This window comes from Acomys russatus, chromosome 23, assembly GCF_903995435.1.
Source record: "Acomys russatus chromosome 23, mAcoRus1.1, whole genome shotgun sequence".
In the NCBI taxonomy this organism is placed as follows: Eukaryota; Metazoa; Chordata; class Mammalia; order Rodentia; family Muridae; genus Acomys; species Acomys russatus.
In genome coordinates this window covers 25,456,460-25,481,098 of record NC_067159.1, presented here as the reverse complement: position 1 = coordinate 25,481,098, position 24,639 = coordinate 25,456,460, and the positions used below count along the sequence as shown (strand labels likewise).

At 40.3% G+C, this 24,639-nt stretch overlaps 2 protein-coding genes across 2 annotated transcripts in view; one reads left to right on the top strand and one right to left on the bottom strand.

The window, feature by feature from the left end:
- Positions 1-24,639, top strand: part of Myoz2 (myozenin 2) — a 1,071,004-nt gene that overhangs the window by 596,660 nt on the left and 449,705 nt on the right. The gene's annotated exons all lie outside the window — the stretch shown is intronic.
- The window catches only part of Prss12 (serine protease 12), a 68,054-nt gene that overhangs the window by 17,620 nt on the left and 25,795 nt on the right, over positions 1-24,639 (bottom strand). Inside the window, exons 4-9 of the mRNA XM_051165562.1 lie at positions 23,568-23,709; positions 20,694-20,890; positions 17,820-17,961; positions 13,700-13,905; positions 12,150-12,228; positions 10,224-10,346 (exon numbers count right to left, since the gene is read on the bottom strand). Coding sequence (XP_051021519.1) covers positions 10,224-10,346; positions 12,150-12,228; positions 13,700-13,905; positions 17,820-17,961; positions 20,694-20,890; positions 23,568-23,709 — 889 coding nt within the window. The remainder of the gene's footprint in view (positions 1-10,223; positions 10,347-12,149; positions 12,229-13,699; positions 13,906-17,819; positions 17,962-20,693; positions 20,891-23,567; positions 23,710-24,639) is intronic.

Here is a 24,639-nt window from a genome sequence, read left to right as displayed (position 1 = left end):
ATTCAATGGAAAAGGATAGCATCTTCAACAAATGGTGCTGGTCTAACTGGAGGTCTATGTGTAAAAAAAATGAAACTGGACCCATATTTGTCACCTTGCACAAAACTCAAATCCAAGTGGATTAAAGACCTCAACATAAAACCAGAGACACTAACTCACTTAGAAGAAAAAGTGGGAAAGAGCCTGGAACATATTGGCACAGGAGACAACTTCCTGAACAGAACACCAACGGCCCAGGCCTTAATGTCAACCATTAATAAATGGGACCTCATGAGGCTGAGAAGCTTCTGTAAGGCAGGAGACACTGTCAAGAGAACAAAGCGACAGCCTACAGACTGGGAAAAAATCTTCACCAACCCTACATCTGACAAAGGTCTAATATCCAAAATATATAAAGAACTCAAGAAATTAAACACCACCAAACCGAATAACCCAATTGAGAAATGGGGCTTGGAACTAAACAGAGAATTCTCAACAGAGGAGTATCAAATGGCTGAGAAACACTTAAAGAAATGCTCAACCTCCTTAGTCATCAGGGAAATGCAAATCAAAACAACTCTGAGATTCCATCTTACACCCATCAGAATGGCTAAGATCAAAAATTCAAGCGACACCACATGCTGGCGAAGATGTGGGGAGAGAGGAACACTCCTTCATTGCTGGTGGGAATGCAAACTAGTACAGCCACTTTGGAAATCTATCTGGTGCTATCTCAGAAAAATGGGAATAGGGCTTCCTCAAGACCCAGCTATTCCACTCCTTGGAATATACCCAGAAGATGCTCCAGCACACAACAAGAAAATTTTCTCGGGGGGATCCAAGATGGCGGCGAGCAGTGTGGACCGCGTTTGGAGGCTCCAGTGAACAATTCAGGGAATTGCACAGATTTCTGAGCCAGGAACACCGAGGTCCGAACATCACGGCAGCGGGAGTGCTCCACGGTTCGGAGGGACCAGGGTGCGGAGGACCTGCGTGCCCTGCACACGGGAGGAGCGTGGTTTTTCTCTGATCGGAGCGGCAGCGGTAGAGGCGGCAGCACCAGCGGCACCAGCAGCGGCGGCTGAGGTTTGCAGCTCATAGCCTTCCGGTGGAGGCAATTGGTGTGGTGGCTGGTGGGAATTGCTGCGGGAGAGGGGACTCGGGGCAGGATTTGGGTCGCGTGGGCCTTTGGACCCAGATTGGACTCGCGGACAGTTCGGCCCCAGAGTCCCGGGTATTGGCCCGGCCCAGCAAACAATTCTGCCTGAGGCACTAACTCAGCGTGGGCCATAGCTCCCCTGCTGTGGCGCAGGCTTAGTTGAGCAACGCTGCTCCACACTAGGCACTACCTCAGCTCAGCGGCAGCTCCCTGCGGTGACACAGTCTGGGCGGAGCACTTGGTTCACCACAGGCGCTAACTCAGAGCAGCCGCAGTTCTCCTGCTGTGGCGCAGGCTTGGTGACGTGCTCGGTTCCATCCTAGGCACCACCTCAGCTCAGCGGCAGCTCCCCTGCGGGGACACAGTCCGGGCGGAGCACTTGTTCCACACTGGCGCTAACTCAGAGCAGCCGCAGTTCTCCTGCTGTGGCGCAGGCTTGGTGACGTGCTCGGTTCCATCCTAGGCACCACCTCAGCTCAGCGGCAGCTCCCCTGCGGGGACACAGTCTGGGCGGAGCACTTGTCCCACCACTGGCGCTAACTCAGAGCAGCCGCAGTTCTCCTGCTGTGGCGCAGGCTTGGTGACGTGCTCGGTTCCATCCTAGGCACCACCTCAGCTCAGCGGCAGCTCCCCTGCGGGGACACAGTCCGGGTGGAGCACTTGTTCCACCACTGGCGCTAACTCAGAGCAGCCGCAGTTCTCCTGCTGTGGCGCAGGCTTGGTGACGTGCTCGGTTCCATCCTAGGCACCACCTCAGCTCAGCGGCAGCTCCCCTGCGGGGACACAGTCCGGGCGGAGCACTTGTTCCACCACTGGCGCTAACTCAGAGCAGCCGCAGTTCTCCTGCTGTGGCACAGGCTGGACAGAGCTCTCGGTTCCACCAGCTCTAAGACTCTGGTTGGACACAGTGTACAGTTTGAATCCAGAATTCCTGGCTGAGATTGGTGGTCAGTTCGGGCCCTGAGTCAATAACTGACCACAGCACGCACTTTGGGCCAAAAGGCCCTAGTGGAGCTTGGTGCGTAGTCCCAGCCCAAAATTCTGGCTGGGCCCTGTGTGCATTTTGGGCCCAAAATCCCTAGCTGAGCTTGGCAGACGGTTCTGGCCCTGAGAATCTAGCTGAGTTCTGCCCGTGGTTCGGTCCCAGTGCTCCTGGCTGGACTTGGCAGGGAACACAGAAGGCTGTGGATACCTTGGCCTGACCCAACGCTCATTCAGAGACCCAGAACAATTGCAGGATCCACAGCAGAGAGGGACTGAGGATCACTGGCTGTGAGAGACCAGAACAACAGGGCTAACCTCCTAACATCCACACCAGTGAAGCTTTGAGCTCGCAGCCTAGGGAAATCGTAAGAAAACAAGTGAATCTATCATCAGACACCCTCCATTCAACTCTGGAAGCTACCCACAAAAACAAAGACGGCAAGATGTCTAAAGGACAACGAAAAAGCATACGCAAAAAACCCAAAACAACATGGCGTCTCCATTTCCAGCTATCCCAAAGAAAACCACCCAGAGAACTCAAATACAACGGAAATACAAGAAAATGACCTCAAATCCTTAGTAATGAGGATGATAATGGAGGAAACAAATAAAATTCGTAATCAAATGCAGGAAGACGCAGACAAACAGGTGAGAGACATAAAGAAGCACATAGAGTGGAACTGGAAAAATTGCAGGAAAATGCAAACAACCAGATGAAAGAAATAACTAAAACGGTTCAAGCTCTGAAGACCTATAAAGAGGCAATGGAAGAAACTCAGGAATATACAAAAAATCAGATGAAAGAAATCAAAAAATCAGTTCAAGATCTGAAATGAAAATGGATTCAATGATAAACACACAGACAGAAGAAAAACGAGAACGTGAGACCTCAGAGAAGAAGGCGAGCAACACAGAGGTGAGCTTTTCTAACAGAATCCAAGAGATGGAAGAACGAATCTCAGGGCTAGAAGATACAATCACAGATATTGAATCAACCATTAAGAAAATGCCAAATCTGGAAAACTCCTGACACAAAACATCCAAGAATTAAGGACACCATGAAAAGAAGAAATTTGCGGATAATAGGCATTGAAGAAAGAGAAGACATCAGACTCCAGGGCCAGAAACTATTCTCAACAAAATCATAGAAGAAAATTTCCCCAATCTAAAGAAAGAGATGCCTATAAACATACAAGAGGCCTACAGAACACCAAATAGAATTGACCAGAAAAGAAAACTGCCCGCCACATAATAATCAAAACACAAAACATGCAGAACAAAGAAAAAATATTAAAGCTGCAAGGGAAAAGGGCCAAATAACATTTAATGGTAAACCTATCAGAATTACACCTGACTTCTCAGCAGAGACCATAAAGCCAGAAGGGCCTGGACAGAGATCCTGCAAACCCTAAGAGAACACAGATGCCAGGCCAGACTACTTTACCCAGCAAAATTATCAATAACCATTGATGGAGAAAACAAAATATTCCATGACAAAAACAAATTCAAACAGTACCTATCCACAAACCAGCTTTACAGAAGGTACTAGAAGGAAAACTCCATCCCAAGGGTCAAGCTACAACCAAAACTACCCAGGAAATAGATAACTATCCCATGGCAAAAACACAACTACACAAACGCTCGACTGGAAACAACATCAAAATTAAGACTCTTAACAGTCACTGGTCATTAATATCTCTCAACATCAATGGCCTCAATTCTCCAATAAAAAGACACAGACTAACCGAATGGGTACATAAACAAGACCCAACATTCTTCTGCATCCAAGAAACACATCTCACCCATAATGAAAGGCATTACCTCAGGGTAAAAGGTTGGAAAAAAATATTCCAAGCAAATGGTCACAAGAAGCAAGCAGGTGTAGCCATTTTAGTATCGAACAAAATAGACTTTCAACCAAAATTAATCAAAAGGGATGAGGAAGGACACTTCATACTCATCAAAGGTAAAGTCAACCAAGATGACATCACAATTCTGAACATCTATGCTCCCAATACAAGGGCACCCACATATGTAAAAGATCTCCTAAAAAAGCTTAAACCACACATCGATCCCCACACAATAATAGTGGGAGACTTCAACACCCCACTCTCACTGAAGGATAAGTCATTGAAACAGAAACTAAGCCGAGAAATAACATCATTAACCAATGCCATGGGTCAAATGGATCTAACAGATATCTATAGAACCTTTCACCCAAACAAGAAAGAATACACCTTCTTCTCTGCACCCATGGAACCTTCTCCAAAATTGATCACATCGTAGGTCACAAAGCAAGCCTCAACAGATACAAGAGGATTGAAATAATACCTTGTATCCTATCAGATCACCATGCTCTTAGGCTGCAATTCAACAACAACAGAAATAACAAAAAGCCTACACGTTTGTGGAAACTAAACAACTCTCTGCTAAATGACACCTGGGTCAGGGAAGAAATAAAGAAAGAAATCAAGGAGTTTCTGAAATTCAATGAAAATGAAGAAACAACATACCCAAATTTGTGGGATACATTGAAAGCAGTGCTAAGAGGAAAATTCATAGCACTAAGTGCCTTTAAAAAGAAATTGGAAACATCGCACATAAGCATCTTAACAACACAACTGGAAGCCCTAGAAAAAAAGAAGCAGAAACACCCAAGAGGAGTAGACGCCTGGAAATTATCAAACTCAGGGCTGAAATTAACAAATTAGAAACTAAGAAAACAGTCCAAAGAATCAACAAAACCAAAAGCTGGTTCTTTGAGAAAATCAACAAGATAGACAGACCATTAGCCAAACTAACTAAAAGGCAGAGAGACAGTATTGAAATGAACAAAATCAGAAATGAAAAGGGAGACATAACAACAGACACTGATGAAATTCAAAGAATCATAAGATCCTACTTTGAAGGCATATACGCCACAAAATTTGAAAATCTAAGGGAAATGGACGATTTTCTTGATCAAGTTCACTTGCCAAAGTTGAGTGAAGAACAGATAAACAAGTTAAATAGTCCCATTTCCCCGACAGAAATAGAAGCAATCATCGATGGTCTCCCAACCAAAAAAAGCCCAGGGCCAGATGGTTTCAGTGCAGAATTCTACCAGACCTTTAAGGGCGAGCTAATACCGATACTCTTCAAGCTACTCCAAAAGATAGAAATGGATGGAAAATTACCAAATTCATTCTATGAGGCCATAGTCTCATTGATACCTAAACCTCACAAAGACTCAACAAAGAAAGAGAATTTCAGACCAATTTCTCTTATGAACATAGATGCAAAAATACTAAATAAAATACTTGCAAAACGAATACAGGAGCACATCAAAGATATCATTCATCATGACCAAGTAGGCTTCATTCCAGGCATGCAGGGATGGTTTAATATACGGAAATCCATCAATGTAATCCATCATATAAACAAACTGAAAATAAAAAACCACATGATTATCTCCTTGGATGCAGAGAAAGCATTTGATAAAATTCAACACCCATTCATGTTTAAAGTTTTAGAGAGATCGGGGATACAAGGCACTTTCCTCAACATAATAAAGGCTATATACAGCAAGCCAATAGCCAAAATCAAAGTAAATGGTGAGATACTCAAGGAAATTCCTCTCAAATCGGGAACAAGGCAAGGCTGCCCACTCTCTCCATATCTCTTCAATATAGTACTCGAAGTTCTAGCCAGAGCAATAAGACAACAAAAGGAGATCAAGGGGATCCAAATGGGAAAGGAGGAAGTCAAATTATCCCTCTTTGCAGATGATATGATAGTGTACATAAGTGACCCTCAAAACTCCACCAGAGAACTCCTAAAGCTGATAAACACCTTCAGCAAATTGGCTGGATACAAAATTAACTCAAAAAAGTCTGTAGCCTTCCTATACACAAATGACAAGCTTGCAGAGGAAGAAATTAGGAAACCACACCCTTCACATTAGCCACAAGCAATATAAAATATCTAGGAGTTACCCTAACTAAGCAAGTGAAGGACTTGTATGAAAAAAATTTCAAAACTCTGAAGAAAGAGATTGAAGATGACCTGAGAAGATGGCGTGATCTTCCTTGCTCATGGATCGGGAGAATTAACATAGTAAAAATGGCCATCCTACCAAAGCAATCTACAGATTCAATGCAATCCCTATCAAAATAACTACACAATTTTTTAAAGACATTGAAAGTTCAATTCTGAACTTCATATGGAAAAACAAAAACCCAGAATAGCTAAAACAATCTTGTACAATAAAAGATGCTCCGGAGGAATCTCGATACCTGATCTCAAACTGTACTATAAAGCAATAGTACTTAAAACAGCATGGTACTGGCACAGCAACAGGCTGGTTGATCAGTGGAATCGAATCGAAGACCCAGATATGAATCCACACACATATGGTCACTTGATTTTTGACAAAGAAGCCAAATCCATTCAATGGAAAAAGGATAGCATCTTCAACAAATGGTACTGGTCTAACTGGAGGTCTATGTGTAAAAAAATGAAACTGGACCCATATTTGTCACCTTGCACAAAACTCAAATCCAAGTGGATTAAAGACCTCAACATAAAACCAGAGACACTAACTCACTTAGAAGAAAAAGTGGGAAAGAGCCTGGAACATATTGGCACAGGAGACAACTTCCTGAACAGAACACCAACGGCCCAGGCCTTAATGTCAACCATTAATAAATGGGACCTCATGAGGCTGAGAAGCTTCTGTAAGGCAGGAGACACTGTCAAGAGAACAAAGCGACAGCCTACAGACTGGGAAAAAATCTTCACCAACCCTACATCTGACAAAGGTCTAATATCCAAAATATATAAAGAACTCAAGAAATTAAACACCACCAAACCGAATAACCCAATTGAGAAATGGGGCTTGGAACTAAACAGAGAATTCTCATCAGAGGAATATCAAATGGCTGAGAAACACTTAAAGAAATGCTCAACCTCCTTAGTCATCAGGGAAATGCAAATCAAAACAACTCTGAGATTCCATCTTACACCCATCAGAATGGCTAAGATCAAAAATTCAAGCGACACCACATGCTGGCGAGGATGTGGGGAGAGAGGAACACTTCTTCATTGCTGGTGGGAATGCAAACTAGTACAGCCACTTTGGAAATCTATCTGGTGCTATCTCAGAAAAATGGGAATAGGGCTTCCTCAAGACCCAGCTATTCCACTCCTTGGAATATACCCAGAAGATGCTCCAGCACACAACAAGAAAATTTGCTCAACCATGTTCATAGCAGCCTTATTCATAATAGCCAGAACATGGAAACAGCCTAAGTGTCCCTCAGTAGAAGAGTGGATAAAGAAACTGTGGTACATATACACTATGGAATACTACTCAGCTATTAAAAACAAGGAATTCCCGAAATTTGTGGATAAATGGATTGAGCTAGAAATGATCATAATGAGTGAGTTAACCCAGAAGCAGAAAGAATCAAATGGTATATACTCACTTATATCTGCATACTAGCCCAAGGGGCATGTCCCACGAAAGCCTTCACTTACCAGGAAACTGGGACAGAGGGGAAGGCATCCTATTGGGACTCTAAATGAGAGACGCATGGGAGAACAGCAAAATAAAAGGATCCAGAGGGTCCTAGAAATCTACAAGTAGAACAATATGATAGGCAGATTTGGGCCCAGGGGTCCCGCTCAAACTAAGGCACCAGCCAAGGACAATACAGGAGGTAAACTTTAAACCCCTTCCCAGATCTAGCCAATGGTCAGAATATTCTCCACAGTTGAGTGGAGAGTGTGATACGACTTTCTCACATACTCTGGTGCCTCACATTTGACCATGTCCCCTGGAGGGGGAGACCTGGTGGCACTCAGAGGAAGGACAGCAAGTAGCCAAGAAGAGACTTGATACCCTATGAGAATATATAGGGGGACGTAATCCCCCTCAGGAACAGTCATAGGGGAGGGGAATAACGGGAAAATGGGGGGGGGGGAGGAATGGGAGGATACAAGGGATGGGATAAACATTGAGATGTAACAAGAATAAATTAATAAAAATAAAAAAAAAAAAAAAAAAAAAAAAAAAAAAAAAAGAAAATTTTCTCAACCATGTTTATAGCAGCCTTATTCATAATAGCCAGAACATGGAAACAGCCTAAGTGTCCCTCAGTAGAAGAGTGGATAAAGAAACTGTGGTACATATACACTATGGAATACTACTCAGCTATTAAAAACAAGGAATTCCCGAAATTTGTGGATAAATGGATTGAGCTAGAAATGATCATAATGAGTGAGTTAACCCAGAAGCAGAAAGAATCAAATGGTATATACTCACTTATATCTGCATACTAGCCCAAGGGGCATGTCCCACGAAAGCCTTCACTTACCAGGAAACTGGGACAGAGGGGAAGGCATCCTATTGGGACTCTAAATGAGAGATGCATGGGAGAACAGCAAAATAAAAGGATCCAGAGGGTCCTAGAAATCTACAAGTAGAACAATATGATAGGCAGATTTGGGCCCAGGGGTCCCGCTCAAACTAAGGCACCAGCCAAGGACAATACAGGAGGTAAACTTTAAACCCCTTCCCAGATCTAGCCAATGGTCAGAATATTCTCCACAGTTGAGTGGAGAGTGTGATACGACTTTCTCACATACTCTGGTGCCTCACATTTGACCATGTCCCCTGGAGGGGGAGACCTGGTGGCACTCAGAGGAAGGACAGCAGTAGCCAAGAAGAGACTTGATACCCTATGAGAATATATAGGGGGACGTAATCTCCCTCAGGAACAGTCATAGGGGAGGGGAATAATGGGAAAATGGGGGGGGGGAGGAATGGGAGGATACAAGGGATGGGATAAACATTGAGATGTAACAAGAATAAATTAATAAAAAAAAAAAAAAAGAAAGAAAAAAAAAAAAATAAAATAAATAAATAAATAAATAAATAAATAAATAAATAAAAAAAAAAAAAGACAGCAATATATAAAATAAACAAAGGATATGAACATTATGTATGAAGGAAGGCATTAATATAAATACCCAGCAAGCATTACTCAGATGCCTATTGCAGGATGATTCTGTAGAACTGGAAATAACTGACTACCAATTAGTAGGGGAATAAATAAACTGTGAAGGTCTACAGTTGAAGTGATAGTTCATATGGTAATTAAAGTGAATCTGCCCAGACAGACTATGAAGTAAAAGCACACTACACAATAGCATGTCAAAGAGACACTGTTTTACTTGGAAGAATTTCTCAACCATATGGCACACATACTTCTTAAACAATTTTTTCAACATACAAAATTAAAATAGTATACCACGATTCCTTGTGTTTGTCACCCTGATTCAGTAATTATCACATTTTGTCTAATGTTGGTATACATTTTAAATGCCAAAAACTAATGTAAAAAATGTCTGTCTGGTATCATTTGTAAATGAGCAGTGAACAAGGCAGCACTGCAAGGACAGTGCTCCAGCTGGACCGTGACCCAGCGCAGCTTCCTCAGTGAGCCGGGAAGCGCCTGGAATGGACTGTGACATTTCTAGGACAAGAGTGTCCTCTTGTCAGAATATCACTGCGTGTCATAAAAGCTAAGAATGAAACAGATGCAGTGTGACCCTCAAGAAAGTACAGAGAAACTCAATATGCAAACGACTGACAATATAGACGCATTAAAAGCATGAAGGCTACATCCCTTCCTCCTCGGGATTCATAACCAAATATGATGACATCAATTTTACCTCTACAAGGATATGAATTTCCATCTGATACATTTTTGTTTGGTTTTGTGTGTTGTTTGTTTGTTTGTTTGTTTGTTTTAGATAAGCTCAGGGTGCATCCAAAACTAGCCCCAATCTCAATGATCCTCCTGCCTCAGTCTCCAAAGTTACAGGAATATGTCTCCACACTTGCACATCTTAGAAAAACGCTTGAGGCAAGCGCTATCATAATTATCAAGTTGTTTCCTGGGGTCTCTTTACTCTTCTTCCTTGCATCACCCCCCTCATGTCCACAGTGCTTTCTGGTTCAAATAGAGAAGACATATATCCGGGCTCTGCCACCCTGTGTCACTAAGCATAGGGCAAGTTAGAGGAAATCATATTGCTTGGAATGAGGGACACATACCTTTTGAAACAGTGTGCGGCTGTCAGGACCCAGCAGCTACTCAGAAGGGTGGCTCCACAAAGCAGCCTGCCATCTCCATGGGATGATCTGAGCCGGAGAGAAGCCTGCCAAGGCCAAGCACCCCTAGAAGATGTCAGGCCACACATTCAAAAGAGGAGAAATGGAAAGAAAATCATCAGGCAAGGCAGTGACTTCGGTACAGGTGGAGGGTAAAACTCAGAGCGGCATGACGCCATTGGGTCCTTCCTACAGTATGGAGAACGATGCCCACACAACTCAATAGGCCATTAATAATCAGCAACCCTGAAAACATGTCTCCAAGCATCTGGACACGTTCCACTCATCTCTGACTCTCTTGGAAAAAAGTTGTCTTCTTTGTATTTCATCAGTCCTGTGTAATTTCTACACTTACCCTATGTCACATACATGGCTTCTACTCGTAGCTAAAGAAGTACTTAAACCACATAAATGCTGGTTTCCCACCAGTGAAGTAAAATTGAAGTTAAGAGCACTGACTGCTCTTCCAGAGGTCCTGAGTTCAATTCCTAACAACCACACGGTGGCTCACAACCATCTGTAATGAGATCTGGTGCCCTCTTCCGGCTAGCAGGCACACATGCAGGCAGAACATCATCTACATAATAAATAAATATATATTTTTTAATTCACTTTAAAAAAATACCCTCAATCATGCCATGACACTCATTCATTCATACACACACACACACACACACACACACACACACACACACACACACACACACACTATTTTCCTTGGTTTGGCTGTGGACCAATAGTCACTTTAGTGAATGCACTGTCTTCTGTCTCCCTTGTTTGTTTCTCTATCCTCTCTTCTTTCTGCCCCTCTCTTTCCCCCTTCCCCTCTGCCCTTCTCTCCCCCTTATGCAGTAATGGTGCATAAGATAGAAATTGTAACTCAAAGTTTTTCACTATATATGAAAACTCATGTGGCCCTTTCAATATTCAAAACATAGTCAACTTTCAATGTTCAAATATTCAACAATGGTTCTCAATTTTGCTAATGCTGTGACCTTTTAATATAGTTCCTCATGTTGTGGTGATCCCAAACCATAAAATTATTTCATTGCTCCTTCATAACTATACTTTTCCTACTGTTATGAATTGCAATGGTCTTACCTGACCCCTGTGAAAGGGTCATCTGACCTCAAGGGGTTTGTGGCTCACAGGTAAAGAACTGCTGCTATGCAATGATGTGTAGGCTTTTTTTCTTAAACCAGTGTGTAGTCTCTTAAATATGACACTTCGTTATGTAAATATGCATTAGGTGATGCTATTCTCTATATCTGTCTTAAATTTTAACGTGTAGGCTTATAATGGAAAGAACTTGAAGGTTTGTATATTCACAGTACCTGTGTGTTAGCCTCTCAAGGCTTATCTACCTCAGATGTGTGTTTCTGGCTTGGAATAAGCTACCATTGTAACTATTCTTGGATTTTCATATCTCTCTTCCAACACATGAGTTCTGGGGACCAAACTCAGGTCACCAGGCTTGGTGGCAAGCATGTTTACGAGTGAGCCATGTCACTGGCCCATGCAGAATTTTGTGAGGAATGGTAACTTCTGAAGGACTATAAATAGACGTTTTACATTTAAAAAAAAGAAAGAAAGAAAAGAAAAGAACCCAATCTCTATCAAATGGCTCTGGCTCTTCACAGTTATGTATTTATCCTGAGTCACACACAGTGATATAACAACATGGCCTATATATAGGTAGTGAATGTGCATCAAAGGGCAGGAAACCTGTCAGTGCAATCATTATTTAACGTATAAAATAATAAAGACAGGCCCCATACATACTTCAAGGGACCCTGCGTCTGTAACCATTGTAGTCCATGCCTATATTAGCAATCCTGCACTATCAGAACTTCCTTGAAGACCTTTTACCTTAAAGAATTGTTCCCACCAATGATCCGTTTCTGCCGACGGTGCAACTGCCTCACTCCACACCCAGATGAGAGCATCTCTGAAAGCAGAACTGAGTTACTAAAGCCCATCACCTCCCCCCGGTACTTCCTCCCCTATTTAAAATAATTTTTCTCTGAAAAGTTTCTTGCAACAAAAGTAAGGATTATCTTTCAACCAAACAATCTTATACAAGTAGACCAGGAACTTTATAACATTTCCAATCATGATAGTCCTAAGGGTTTTTCATGGGTCACCACAATGACCCTGATTTTCCTTCCCAGACAACATTTCTGTTCCAACTACATGAGTTCGATTAAACATATGAGAAGGTGGCAAATGTTTACAAAAGAAAAGCAAATATCTAAAGCATGACTAAATTTTAAAATAATTTTACAAAGAATTTATGTAGGAGTACTTTAAGCATATATACATAAATGCGTATACAGTTTATTTATAATCATTAGTAATTAAAATACAAAGCACATGGTACACACACTTGTGTTTTGTGGGGTTTTTTTCTATCTGTATAAGAAGGGTGGGCATTGTGCCAAGAACAAGAGGACCAAATCAGTGCTAACGTGCCCAAGGGAACCCACCAGAGAGCCAGAAGGAGTTTTTGGCAAAGAAAGAAGTGCATCATTCTGTACCAATATGATTAATTTGCAGATGACCTTAGGGGCACGCCATCAAAACCTGACCCATCATCCTTTTGGATCTGCAATGTATAATGGCATTGCAATTTATAATATGAGAAAAACTTTGCAGTAATATTCCACATTGGGCCAGTGTATCTGATGCCAAGGAAAGTGATGTTTTAATACTAAGGATTTCAAAAAAAAATTAATTCTCTCATTCTTTCTTTTAAAGCAGTATCTGTTCTTTTGTACAACTTTAATATATGAAGAACGTTCAAGAATTCTAAGTTCAGATAGCTACTTACTATGCCAATATTGTGCTGTATCTCAATTTCCTTAAGCTTTAAATTTTTAGAGGACAAAAATCTACAAGAGAAAATATGTCTTTAAAAACTGACTTTAATCAGGTGTGGTGGCTCATGGCTGTAACCCCAGCACTCAGCAGGCTGAGACAGAAAGGATCACTGTGATTTCACAACAACTTGGCCTGCAGAGCAAGTTCCAGATTAGTCTGAGCATGAGTGAGTGTCTGCCTTAAAAAAAACCAAACAAAAGTCTCTTAAAAGTTCTCTCTGCGCTTTAAAGTACTGCCAATAAGAATGACGTCGACCCTGAGTCTTGAACGATCGCAGCGAACCAGGTAACTGTATTACGTTCAAGGAAGGCGCAATACAGAAATGACTGAGAGTGTAAAAGGGGTTGAGCTCACAGACTGCGAGGTTCTGGAAGCCCACTCCCACCCCTCGGTATGCCTTACAAAGGCGCAGCGCAGACACGAACACAAACAGCAAGGGGCTATGTGCGTTCCCTCTGCACCGGGACTTTGTTAACAGTCTCCTCTGATCATGGGACTTAGGAATTCTCGCCTTGCTTAGAAGGCCCAGAGTGACTAACCTGTCTTGCCACTAATTGATGCTTTCTTCTCAAAATAGTCACAGATGACTCCTGCATCCTCACTGTGGCGGCAGTTGTGCCTTCCGATGTCTTGTTTGACACAGTCAGCCAGCGTCTTCTCATTTCCGGTGCACTTCACATTATCCATGTGGATGGGTCCTTTTCCTTCCCCAAAATAAGCCATGGTCCTTGCTCTGGCAGGACCCCTAGAAACAGATGCGAAGTCAGCCAAGCATCTGACAGATTTCAACACACACCAGCTCAACTCTGCCTAAGATCTGAATATTAAAATCAGTATGTGCGTGTGCTGAAAGTCATTTTTTGTGATTGTCAAAACACTTAACATTGTTTATTGGTGTACTTCATAGATACTTTACAGAATCAACTGTGGCTAATTTAACATCTACTTAGAAAGTCACACATAGTGGAATGTCAAAAATAAAGTCACCCCAAATTTTCACTCTTTTAATATCATTGCCAAGAAAAATACAAGATTAAATAATAACCAGAGACTTAGAGACTAAGTTTTCACCTCCTTTTGAAGCAAAAGATACATTCTTTTTTTTTTTTTTTTTTTTTTTTTTGCTTGTTTGTTTGTTTTGTTTTGTCTTCGAGACAGAGTTTCTCTGGGTAACAGCTGTGGCTGCCCTGGAACTAGCTCTGTAGAGCAGGCCGGCCTCAAACTCATGGAGATCCACCAGCCTCTGCCTCCCAAGTGCTGGGATTAAAGGCGTGCACCACCACTACCTGGCAAAGATACATTCTTAACACAGAAAAATCTTGGAATCATGAAAGGCAAAATTATTTTGGAATATTTCTTTTTTGTTATCTTAACATTACTTTCTGAAAATATATAAATCCAAAAACTTTGTTAAAAAAGACAACTAAAAATTCCATATTCAATCCAATTTTTAATAAACTACTGAACACAATTATGGAAAAATCATTGAAGTTCAAGTCAGGAAAACTATCCTTAACATATCAAGTGAGAACAAAATTATTAAGCAAAGATATAAATAAAATTTAAAAAAAAACTGATCACCTTACTAAATACCACAGAAAGGAAAAGGCAATGATAAATCAGAAAGTTGGTATGTGTAATAAACATTTACAAATGTATTTGTTGGTAAATGCTTTTCTAATGGAGAAAATAACATATTATACAAGGAAATACCAAAATTTACACAACAATTTAAAAATCCCAGAACTTAGATTAAAAAAAAAAAACTAAATCCTAAATAAAATAGTCCCAATAAAAACAGATCCAAAAACATTGCATCTTATATACTAGGGAATACTGATCTCACTAGGAACGAGTGATGAGGTGAACAGTAGCTATGCACAGACTTAAACGCTGCCACTGACTGTGTATGTCAGTGTGGCCAATGGGAAAGCGACCTTGCAGCCCTGAATGAACTTGATTATACACGTAGCCAACATGCTAATGGTCATATTCCTAAGTATGTTCCCTAAGCACGCTCAAGAACAAGTCCCTGCAACGCCATCTGAGCTCTGCCTCCTGTACGCCATTCTCTCCGTGTAGTGCGCTGTACCGTCCTTGAGCGCTACAGTCTCCACCATCAAGAAGGTCGTCACTGGGAGACACTCCTCACATCTCCAACCTTCCAGAACTGGGAGACACTCCTCACATCTCCAACCTTCCAGAACTGGGAGACACTCCTCACATCTCCAACCTTCCAGAACTGTGAGTCGAACAAATGTCATCCTTTACAAATTGTTCAGCCTGTGCTTTTAAGTTATAGCAATGGGAGATGCACTGCTGTAAATATATGTGCAGGATTGATACAAGAAAGAGACAGGTTCTATGTTTGTGGAATTCAATGTTACAGAGCAAAATGAACACAAATTAATCAGGCCCACTTGTACCAAGAGGTAACTCAGAAGCAGCACAGAAACAAGGCAAACGACTGAAGGTCCTAAATTAGGATAACTGACTTTCAAAATGGGATTTTTAAAAATAGATCAAACCATTGGCTACGGATATGTACTTTAAAGTTATAAAAAAAAATGTAATAGAATTACACAAAATGTGGGAGAATTTTTATTTCGGGAAATGTAGTAAGGACAGTATGATGGGCACATGAGACATTTAAAGCCACAGTAGCACTCTACTCCCCTAGCTTGGTGGTACTGATGAGGTGCCTCACACAGTCTGCAAACTATGCTTGTCTATATTTGTATGTATGAGCGCATGCACACATGTATTTATTGTGGAAGGTGAAAAAAATACAACTTCCAAGAGAAAAGTAACTATGTGTTTATGTATTTCAATTAAGCATTTTTTTCCTTCAGGTAGTTTTAAATGAATTCCAGGATCAGATTTCCCTTCCACTGGATATTACAGAATGGTGTAACTGTTTCTTCTTGTTAGCTTTAGTTGTCAACTTGACCCAGCCCCGGGTTACCTGAAGACTCTCACTTGGAGGATTCCCTCAATCGGATTGGACCTGAGGGTAGGTCTATAGGGACACATTCTTGATCACTAATTAATGTTTGTGGGCCCAGCCCACTGTGGGCAGTATAACCCCTACGCAGGTGGGACTGGGTTGGGAAAAAAAAGGGGGAGGACAGCTGAATGTGAACTTGGAAGCAAGGCAGTAAACCATGTTTCTCCTGTGTCCTTGCCTCTGTTCCTGCTTCAGTTCCTGCCCTGACTTCCCTGGGGGGTGGACAGTGACCTAATATATACAGTGAAATAAGCCCTCCCTTCCCAAGTTGTTTTTGGTGGTGGTGTCTGCAACAACAACAAAAAGCCAAGTCGAATAGTGTTTTATTTTTAAGTGACATATACAACTATATCAGAAATTAAGTCCTTTGAAGTATTTAAATGTAAGAAAAATTGCTTCATTTTATATTTCTATTAAAACAGTGGTGGTGGTATACCACTTTAAATTTTGGCGAAGAAAGCCACTCTAATCAATAATCTGTTCAGGAGCAAACCCATTTCAAACATATGCATAAAAACTTCAAATTTTGGAATTTCCATCCTGACTGATTATTTAGCTCAGTTTATTCAAGTGATCTCAGCATATTCTGTTAGCACTCTGAGAATAATGAGCTTACATGTCATACTTTGTGAGACATTATGTAACACATAATTAAAGAATGCCTCCGGCTTTTCTGTTCATGCTAGCATATCATATTAGTTCCACTCAGGCTTCCTGGTTTTTATGACCGCATTTCTGTTTTCCCTCTATAAAATGCCTTCCTAGTTCTATTCTGATTTTCACTGTTTGCATAGGACCTTCCACATCAGACATTGTGGGCACAAGTACTGGTCCCCAGAATGGCTACATAAGAGTCTCAGGCCTTCAAACAGTGCACAATATTTTCAGGCTTGATTTCTGCAAATAAATGGGTTGCCAAACATTTTTTACGATTCAACATAGACATGGAAAAAAGATCCCCCGTGTCTATAATTGTACGTGTGGTGCTATATAAAATATCATGTTCTCCTCTGGTGCCCATGTTTGACCACGCCCCCTGGATGGGGAGGCCTGGTGGGACTCAGAGGAAGGACAGCAGGCTACCAAAAAGAGACTTGATACCCTATGAGCATATACATGGGGAGGAAGTCTCCTTCAGTCACAGTCATAGGGGAGGGGAGCAGGGGGAAAACAGGAGGGAGGGAGGGAGGAATGGGAGGGTACAGGGGATGGGATAACAATTGAGATGTAATATGAATAAATTAATAAAATATATTTTTAAAAAAGAAAAAAAAATAAAATATCATGTTCTCAGCTGGGCGGGGCACTGCATGCCTTTAATCCCAGCACTTGGGAGGCAGAGGCAGGTGGATCGCTATGAGTTCAAGGCCAGCCTGGTCTACAATTAGAGTCCAGGACAGCCAGGACTACAAGAGAAACCTTGTCTCAAAATACAAAGAAACAAACAAATATACATATACATATATATATATATATATCAATTGGAAATCATAAAAGCATTCACATGTATCTTTATAATTCTACATCAGCATGCTGCCGATATTTTCAATCGAAGAAACTGATTTTACACAAGTACATACTAGATGAGCTTAAAAAGTAGAGTGAGAGACACCATCACCGGGTACCATCCCAGACAACCACATCTTCCTTACTTATAGCCAAGCTGCCGGCAGATCACAGCTGCGTGCTTATCGGTCCATCCATCATCGCAAATTGTCCCCCACTGGCCATTGACAAAAACCTCCACTCGTCCTTCCTTCTTATTTTCTCCATCCATTAGTCTGATAGGAAAACCTAAGTCATGATTTTAAAACATTGGAAAAGCCAAAACAAACTAAGTTATGATAAAGCACGAAACCTTACCCACCCCAAAAAATATGTGTGTGTGAATGTGTGTGTGTGTGTGTGTGTGTGTGTATATATATATATATATATATATATATATATATATATATATATATATATATATGTATGTATGTATGTATGTATGTGAAAATCAGATATAAAATCAACTAGCAATCCTTCTTTTGGAAAGGGAGATGAAATACTAATAAAATCCTATATTCACTCTTGTTGTCTTTATTAAAGCCCTTTATTAAATCAGATGGTTCATCTTGCTCAATCTTCTGTTCCTAGCATTTGAAAATGTCTCATATGCAGAGAATAAAAACTGCTCAAATGAGTGGATGGAGGGACAGACAGCAAACGGATAGCTGACACTCTAAAATCATGAGGTAGCTATGTTTATGACAACTAACTTCTAAGTAGTAACAGTGCATGAACAGAGTTCTTTTCTTTTAAGTCAATTGGTAAATAACTCATAAACATAGCTGGGATATATACTTGAAGTTAGGATTTTTGGGAAGATATACACTGGTACAACATTGGCATGTGTGGGTGTCTGAGTTGAGTAGGTTGCTAGAAAGGGTGGCATGAAAGAAGTCAGCTATAGAAAAAATTTTAAAACCAACTTAACCATTTGTTTCAAATGAAGGACCTAAATCACAAAATGTATTAATATTTAAAATCCAAGTAAACGAAAGTTGGAATTCCATAATTGATAGAATGTTGTATCTCTACCTGGTACGATAGATAGATAGATAGATAGATAGATAGATAGATAGATAGATAAAGGTCTAGACAATATAGAGATCATGATAGATAGACAGATGGATGGTGTCACTCTCCAGGACAGAAAAGCTGCATCCCAAGCTTTTCCTCAAGGAAAAGACAACAAACTTCGAGTTTTAAAAGGAAGCCAAGCCGGGTGTGATGGTGCACGCCTTTAATCCCAGCACTCGGGAGGCAGAGGCAGGTGGATCGCTGTGAGTTCGAGGCCAGCCTGGTCTACAAAGTGAGTCCAGGATGGCCAAGGCTACACAGAGAAACCCTGTCTCAAAAAAACAAAAAAAAAAAAAAAAAAAAAGGAAGCCAACCTGAAAAGGCACAAGGAGAAGATCTACCATCTACAAGCTGAGGACAGGAACCTGAAGACTGTGTATTCTTTGCAGGTGTTGGTTTCAGAATTCCTTTTCAAGGAGCCAACCTCACTGAGACCTTGGCCTGGGGTCTCACTTCCAGACTATGAGATAATAACTATCTGTATCAACACCACTCCATCTGTGTCCTCACTGCAATGCAAGCCAACTGATATGTGCACCTCTGGATGCCTGATTACTGGAAGGGTCTTCTAGCTTCAGGAGAATTTATGAGTGAGAACTTAACGGTAAAGATAATCAAGACACCAATGAGGTGGAATCTGGGAGCTAATGACCAAAATATCACTTAATGCATGATTTTAAAGCAACATATAGGAATACTGAATTGACATTTGTTAACTAAAACTATTATTGGCAAGATGAACACATTTGATTTTTCTTCTTCACAGTTCCAAAATCACCCCCCAGGAAAAGCAAAACAAAACAAACACAAACATGTGGTGTTGTTTAAAGGCCCCACTGAGATTCACATACTGTGGCGCAATATATTGGGAAGTCATTGGTGCATGTCCTAATTCAGTAGAACCTGTGTTCTTACAAAGACAGAAAAATAATAATTTTTAGTTCTTCAATCTTTCTTGTACCCAGAGTGACTCAACCCTTAGCTTCAATCCTTGATCAAGAGAGATAATTACATAGTAGAGTCAAAACCAACAAATGTTTAAGTGAATTTCCTATTCACTTCTAACTAGTAGCTTTCAAAATGTGGCAAGTTTTAGTTATTAATTAAACAGAACATTTGAAACTTTATAATTCTTATTAGTGTGTCTGAAATTTCAGTGTTCTTCATATGACAAGGTTTAAAAAATGGTGATTCTCCAAAAACAAAATTCAAACTGATGAAAATTTTAATAGTCTTAGTTATAATTTTTTTATATTTTAAATCATTTTTAATATTAAGAAAACATGTCCTAAGGAATTAGATCTCCATGATCTATCTCAATAGTTTTAATAAAAATTTTCATATATTTTATTTAGTTTATTTTTACGTGTATGGATGTTTGCTTGTATATATGTTTTTGCATGCCTGGTTCCTACAGAGGCCAAAAGCAGGACTGGGATCCCCTGAGCCTAGAGTCACAGGTGCAGTGGTTGATGAGAATTACACCTTAGACCCCTGGAAGAGCAGCCAGTGTTCTTTACCACTCTAAAAAAAAAAATTCACAAACCACTTTGTGTGTGTGTGTGTGTGTGTGTGTGTGTGTGTGTGTGTGTGTGTGTGTGTATGCCTGTGGGACCTATAAGGACCAGGAGCATCAAGGTAAGTGGACAACCTGAGGAGTTGGCTCTCTCCTTCTATCATGTGTAGTCTGGGGACTGGATTAAAAACTGTTTGTTTTTTGGCGGGAAGTGGTTGGGGTTTTTTCCCTATTTTGGATGTTTAATGAAAAACAAATCCAGAATTATAAATGTAATGGTAGTTAAGGCAAAAGTTTGTTTTCCTAGGGAAACAGACCTTTAAACAGTGAGTCAAGGACGGGAAGTGTTCCTTATCCCAGTGCCCTCTGAGCAGCATCCTGCCCTTACCTGAAGAAAGCCTGTGTCCATTGCTGTCAGGGTAGCAGATGAGGCCCACATCTTCCCTGTGGCTGCAGTCATGCCTTCCCCACTGCCTCCTGGAACACTGAATGAAGCTGACTTCCTTTCCTGAGCAGCTGACATCATCCAGCCATATGGGCCTGTTGCTGCCTTCAAAATGGTTTACAGAGGATTGTTTGCCGTATCTGGGGCAAGGAAATGAACACTGTTCTCAGAACTGCCATCCCATGCATTGAGGGACCAGGAAAACAAACCAACAACCTAGTTTAGTAACGTGACTTCAGAATGTAAGAATCTGACCTTTCTCCTGCCTTGACAACCTAACTGTGCTTACTTTGCTGTGCTTTTGAATCACCTTAACATCCTAGTTAACTTGATGAGTAACTAACCGGTAGTTCATCCTTGCGTTTTGTTTAATCCATGAGCCAGAGAGCCTGCAAAGAGACAAACCTCAAATTCCTGGCCATGGAATAACTCTGTGAGGTAGACAGGGAAGACAATTGTTTGGTTTGGGTCTCTGCTCAAACTCCCTGAGTTGGTCTGAGTTCATCAGCTCCCCTTGGCTCTCTGCAGCTCTCCCAGACAGACAGTGTCATAACGCAATGACTGCTCAAAAACAGGACCCAATCCTGGATTAAAATATTGGTGTTGGCCCATCAATGTAAGAATGATGACAGTGTTCTTTTCATAAGGCTATGAAACTTTAATGCATAAATTTTGTATAAATGGTACTGTGTGCCAACTGACTGTATTACATTATATTATATATTGCAATAAGTGATAAGCTGTGAATTAGCAAATATTTTTAAAATTTAAAAACTGGCAGTTAGGCAAGTTTGCATTTATTTTCACCCTTCTCTCAACTTTTCTTTCATTCTTTAAGAATCATGCAGATATCACTGAGCTTAAAGGTCCTCAAAGTGCCTTCAATTCTCAAGGTCTGTGACATTTACCTCTCAATCAGAAATCTTTGCCATTGATTCCCCTCACTTGATAGTTTTAGTATTTCTTTACTAAAGATATGAAGACTTCCATTTGCCATGAATTTTCCTAATAGCTCTACTATGCAGTCGCCTAATTTCTCTAAGTAGATGAATTATTTAATAAGTTAAAGCAACACAGTTTTTAAACAGTCATTTTAGGGCTATTTTTCTAACTAATCAAGTGTTAGCACACACGCCAGAAAAAAAACAAAAAAACAAAACAAAACCAATGAACTTAAATTACATATTGCTGTCAATTTCAGCTTAAAGCATTCTTCTAGCAAATGCATCAGTGCTATTTCTCTTTGTCTAATTCAGCCACAAAATATGTAACAGGAAGTTTTTCTAGCTTGGGACCGTATTTATACAAAGAAAGCAAGTTTACTCTTTCTCATCCCAAGCAATTCATCGCTTTCAGAGCTTCCTCCTGAGCATGTGGCGCACACTCACACAAGCACAAGAATGAGGACATTGTAAGGACTGTAAGTCCAGGTAATTTATCCAAGAGATAAAATGCCATGGATCTCTGAAACTAAAGCATACAAAATATGAAACAAAAACTCAGCAGCACTTGATTATTTTCATTAATGAAGAAAAAGGTGAAAATAAATAGCAAAAATTAAATACACTTCCCCACATCTGTGAAAACTGAGACTACAACTGTCACCATAACAAACTCACTTTATATAACATGGCATATGCTAAGAAGCCATTAATTAAATGGCCTTGGCTACATGATAGCATTATTTATGATTAAATTAAAAATTAATCATGCCCTAGAAAATTAACCTAAATATAATTAAATCATGGTGTGAATATTTAAGAGATGTCAAATTACATCAAAATTTGTGAGTCTGTGCCATTATAAAAGTAAAGGAAGTGTCTATAAAATCACATATTTAGTACAAGGTCTGATATAGAATTATATATGCAAAGTATAATGATGTGTAATAATAGGAAGGTATGGATAATGTTTTACTTCCTTTCTTTTTCAAACTTTCTTTTAAAAATACACATCTAAACCTAGATTGAATAAGTTATATATTTTAAGGCTTGGTGAATATTTTAAATTAGCTATATTTCAAGCTCAAACTAAGTAATTTCACCATTTAAAAAAAATCATGATATAGAAACATAAGAAAGAAGCGGCAGCCATAGATTCATTTGAATTTTCACCTCAAGGGCATTATTTCCAGTTACCTCAACTAAGACTTTACACTGGATGCGTTATGTATGTATCATGGCATATTCTTCCCAAAGTGTGGCACTCAGACAGTTAAGCGAGCAAGGTCAAAGGCTAGCTCAAAAAGTCATCTCATGACAAGAGAGCTGTTCTTTTCCAACAAAAGTGTCAGTTATCATGTTCCAAGAAAGAACCATGTGATAACCACAGCATTCCTCATCGGAATTGCTGAAATATTTTAAACACTATGATGTCAAAACTAATAACCTCCAGCAGTAATAAGGGATTATAATAAAAGCAAGCATTCAGAACATTTGCCTGAATAGACAAAAGAAAGGACGAGAGGGCACTCATAACTTCAACCAACTTGTTCAAGAAAAGAGAGGTTGGTGGGCAAGGTACATGAAATAAATGACAAGAGATGGTTACATCTCTAAAAATGTCATCTTTTAATTGTAATTCCGTTGTGAGGTAGGTAGGGCAGGCGTTACTGGAATGACAAACAAATGGCAACAGACTATATAGATGATGGTCATGACAGATGATAAGCAAAGAGACATGACAGAAGAGACAGAAGTTAAGTGACTGATAGGTTCTGCAGATCTATTCCTAGAAAATAAAGGTAAGCATTATGCAGTAACTCTGATTTTAAGGTTGTGTTTTGTCATTCCATGTCCCCACACCAACGAGCCTTACTTAAATCCCAGCAGCCGACAAGCCACGTATGTGTTCATCTCAGTCCAGCCATCGTCACAGACTGTCCCCCACTGTCCCCTGTAATACACCTCCAAGCGACCTTCATGGCCGCTTTTCCCTCCGGCAAGTCTGATGACCCCATCTGTGATAAGGAGATAAAAACACAAAGCAAATTGAGGGGAGGAGGAAGTTCTGTGTGACCTGAGGCATCCCTGTATTTAGACCTCCCTCTGGGCCATTTGATAAGTTAACATTAATGACTTCACTCACTCACATGAGGTCATGCACTCTTCCTGAAGATGAACCCATCTGCCTTCCTGATATTTGTACTCCATTCTCCAGGCAGGAAATACCTTCCTTTTTCTATATTAAGTCCTATTTGGGAAGTTTCCTATAGTTCCAGTCCTCTTATGTCTAAGCAACAGTGCTCATTTTCAGTGAAATACAAAAATATAGTGACTTAGAGATGGTATTTCAGAGTTGTAAGTACACATCAAAATACTGAACTAAGAATACAGGAAAAGCTACTTTAGGTAAAGAGCAATGTGTCTCATCAATGAGATCATTAATTCTCAGCCACCCATGGGTGGTAAAAACACATCTTGGCTTTGTTTTTTACTGATAATGCAGATCTGAAATTTGAATATTATTAAGTCAGTGAGTAATTATACACAGAGAATTCTACAAAGAGTTTGTATTCAGATAGCACAATAAATTTCATTCCCCACAAAGGTAAATTTAAAAGCCATTTTATCTAATCACCTCTCAAAAAAACAAATAACCAGAGAATAAGACATACTTTTCATAGGTATCTGGTAATCACTGAAGCGAACAAAAGACTCTGGGCACAAAACCATCTGGTGACTTAAATTTTATTGTCTGCAAAGCATTGTACCATCTCATATGCCCCTCACAGCACTAGTGAGAGTACCTAATCTGAAAAAGAGTGCAATAGTGGCTCAAGGAAATGAAAGTCTTTGCTTACCTTTGATGTAAATTAGAAAGTTCTATTATGTATAAATACCTTGTGTTGTTTAAAAAACCAAGAGCATAAGTAAAAGTGTCCAAAATC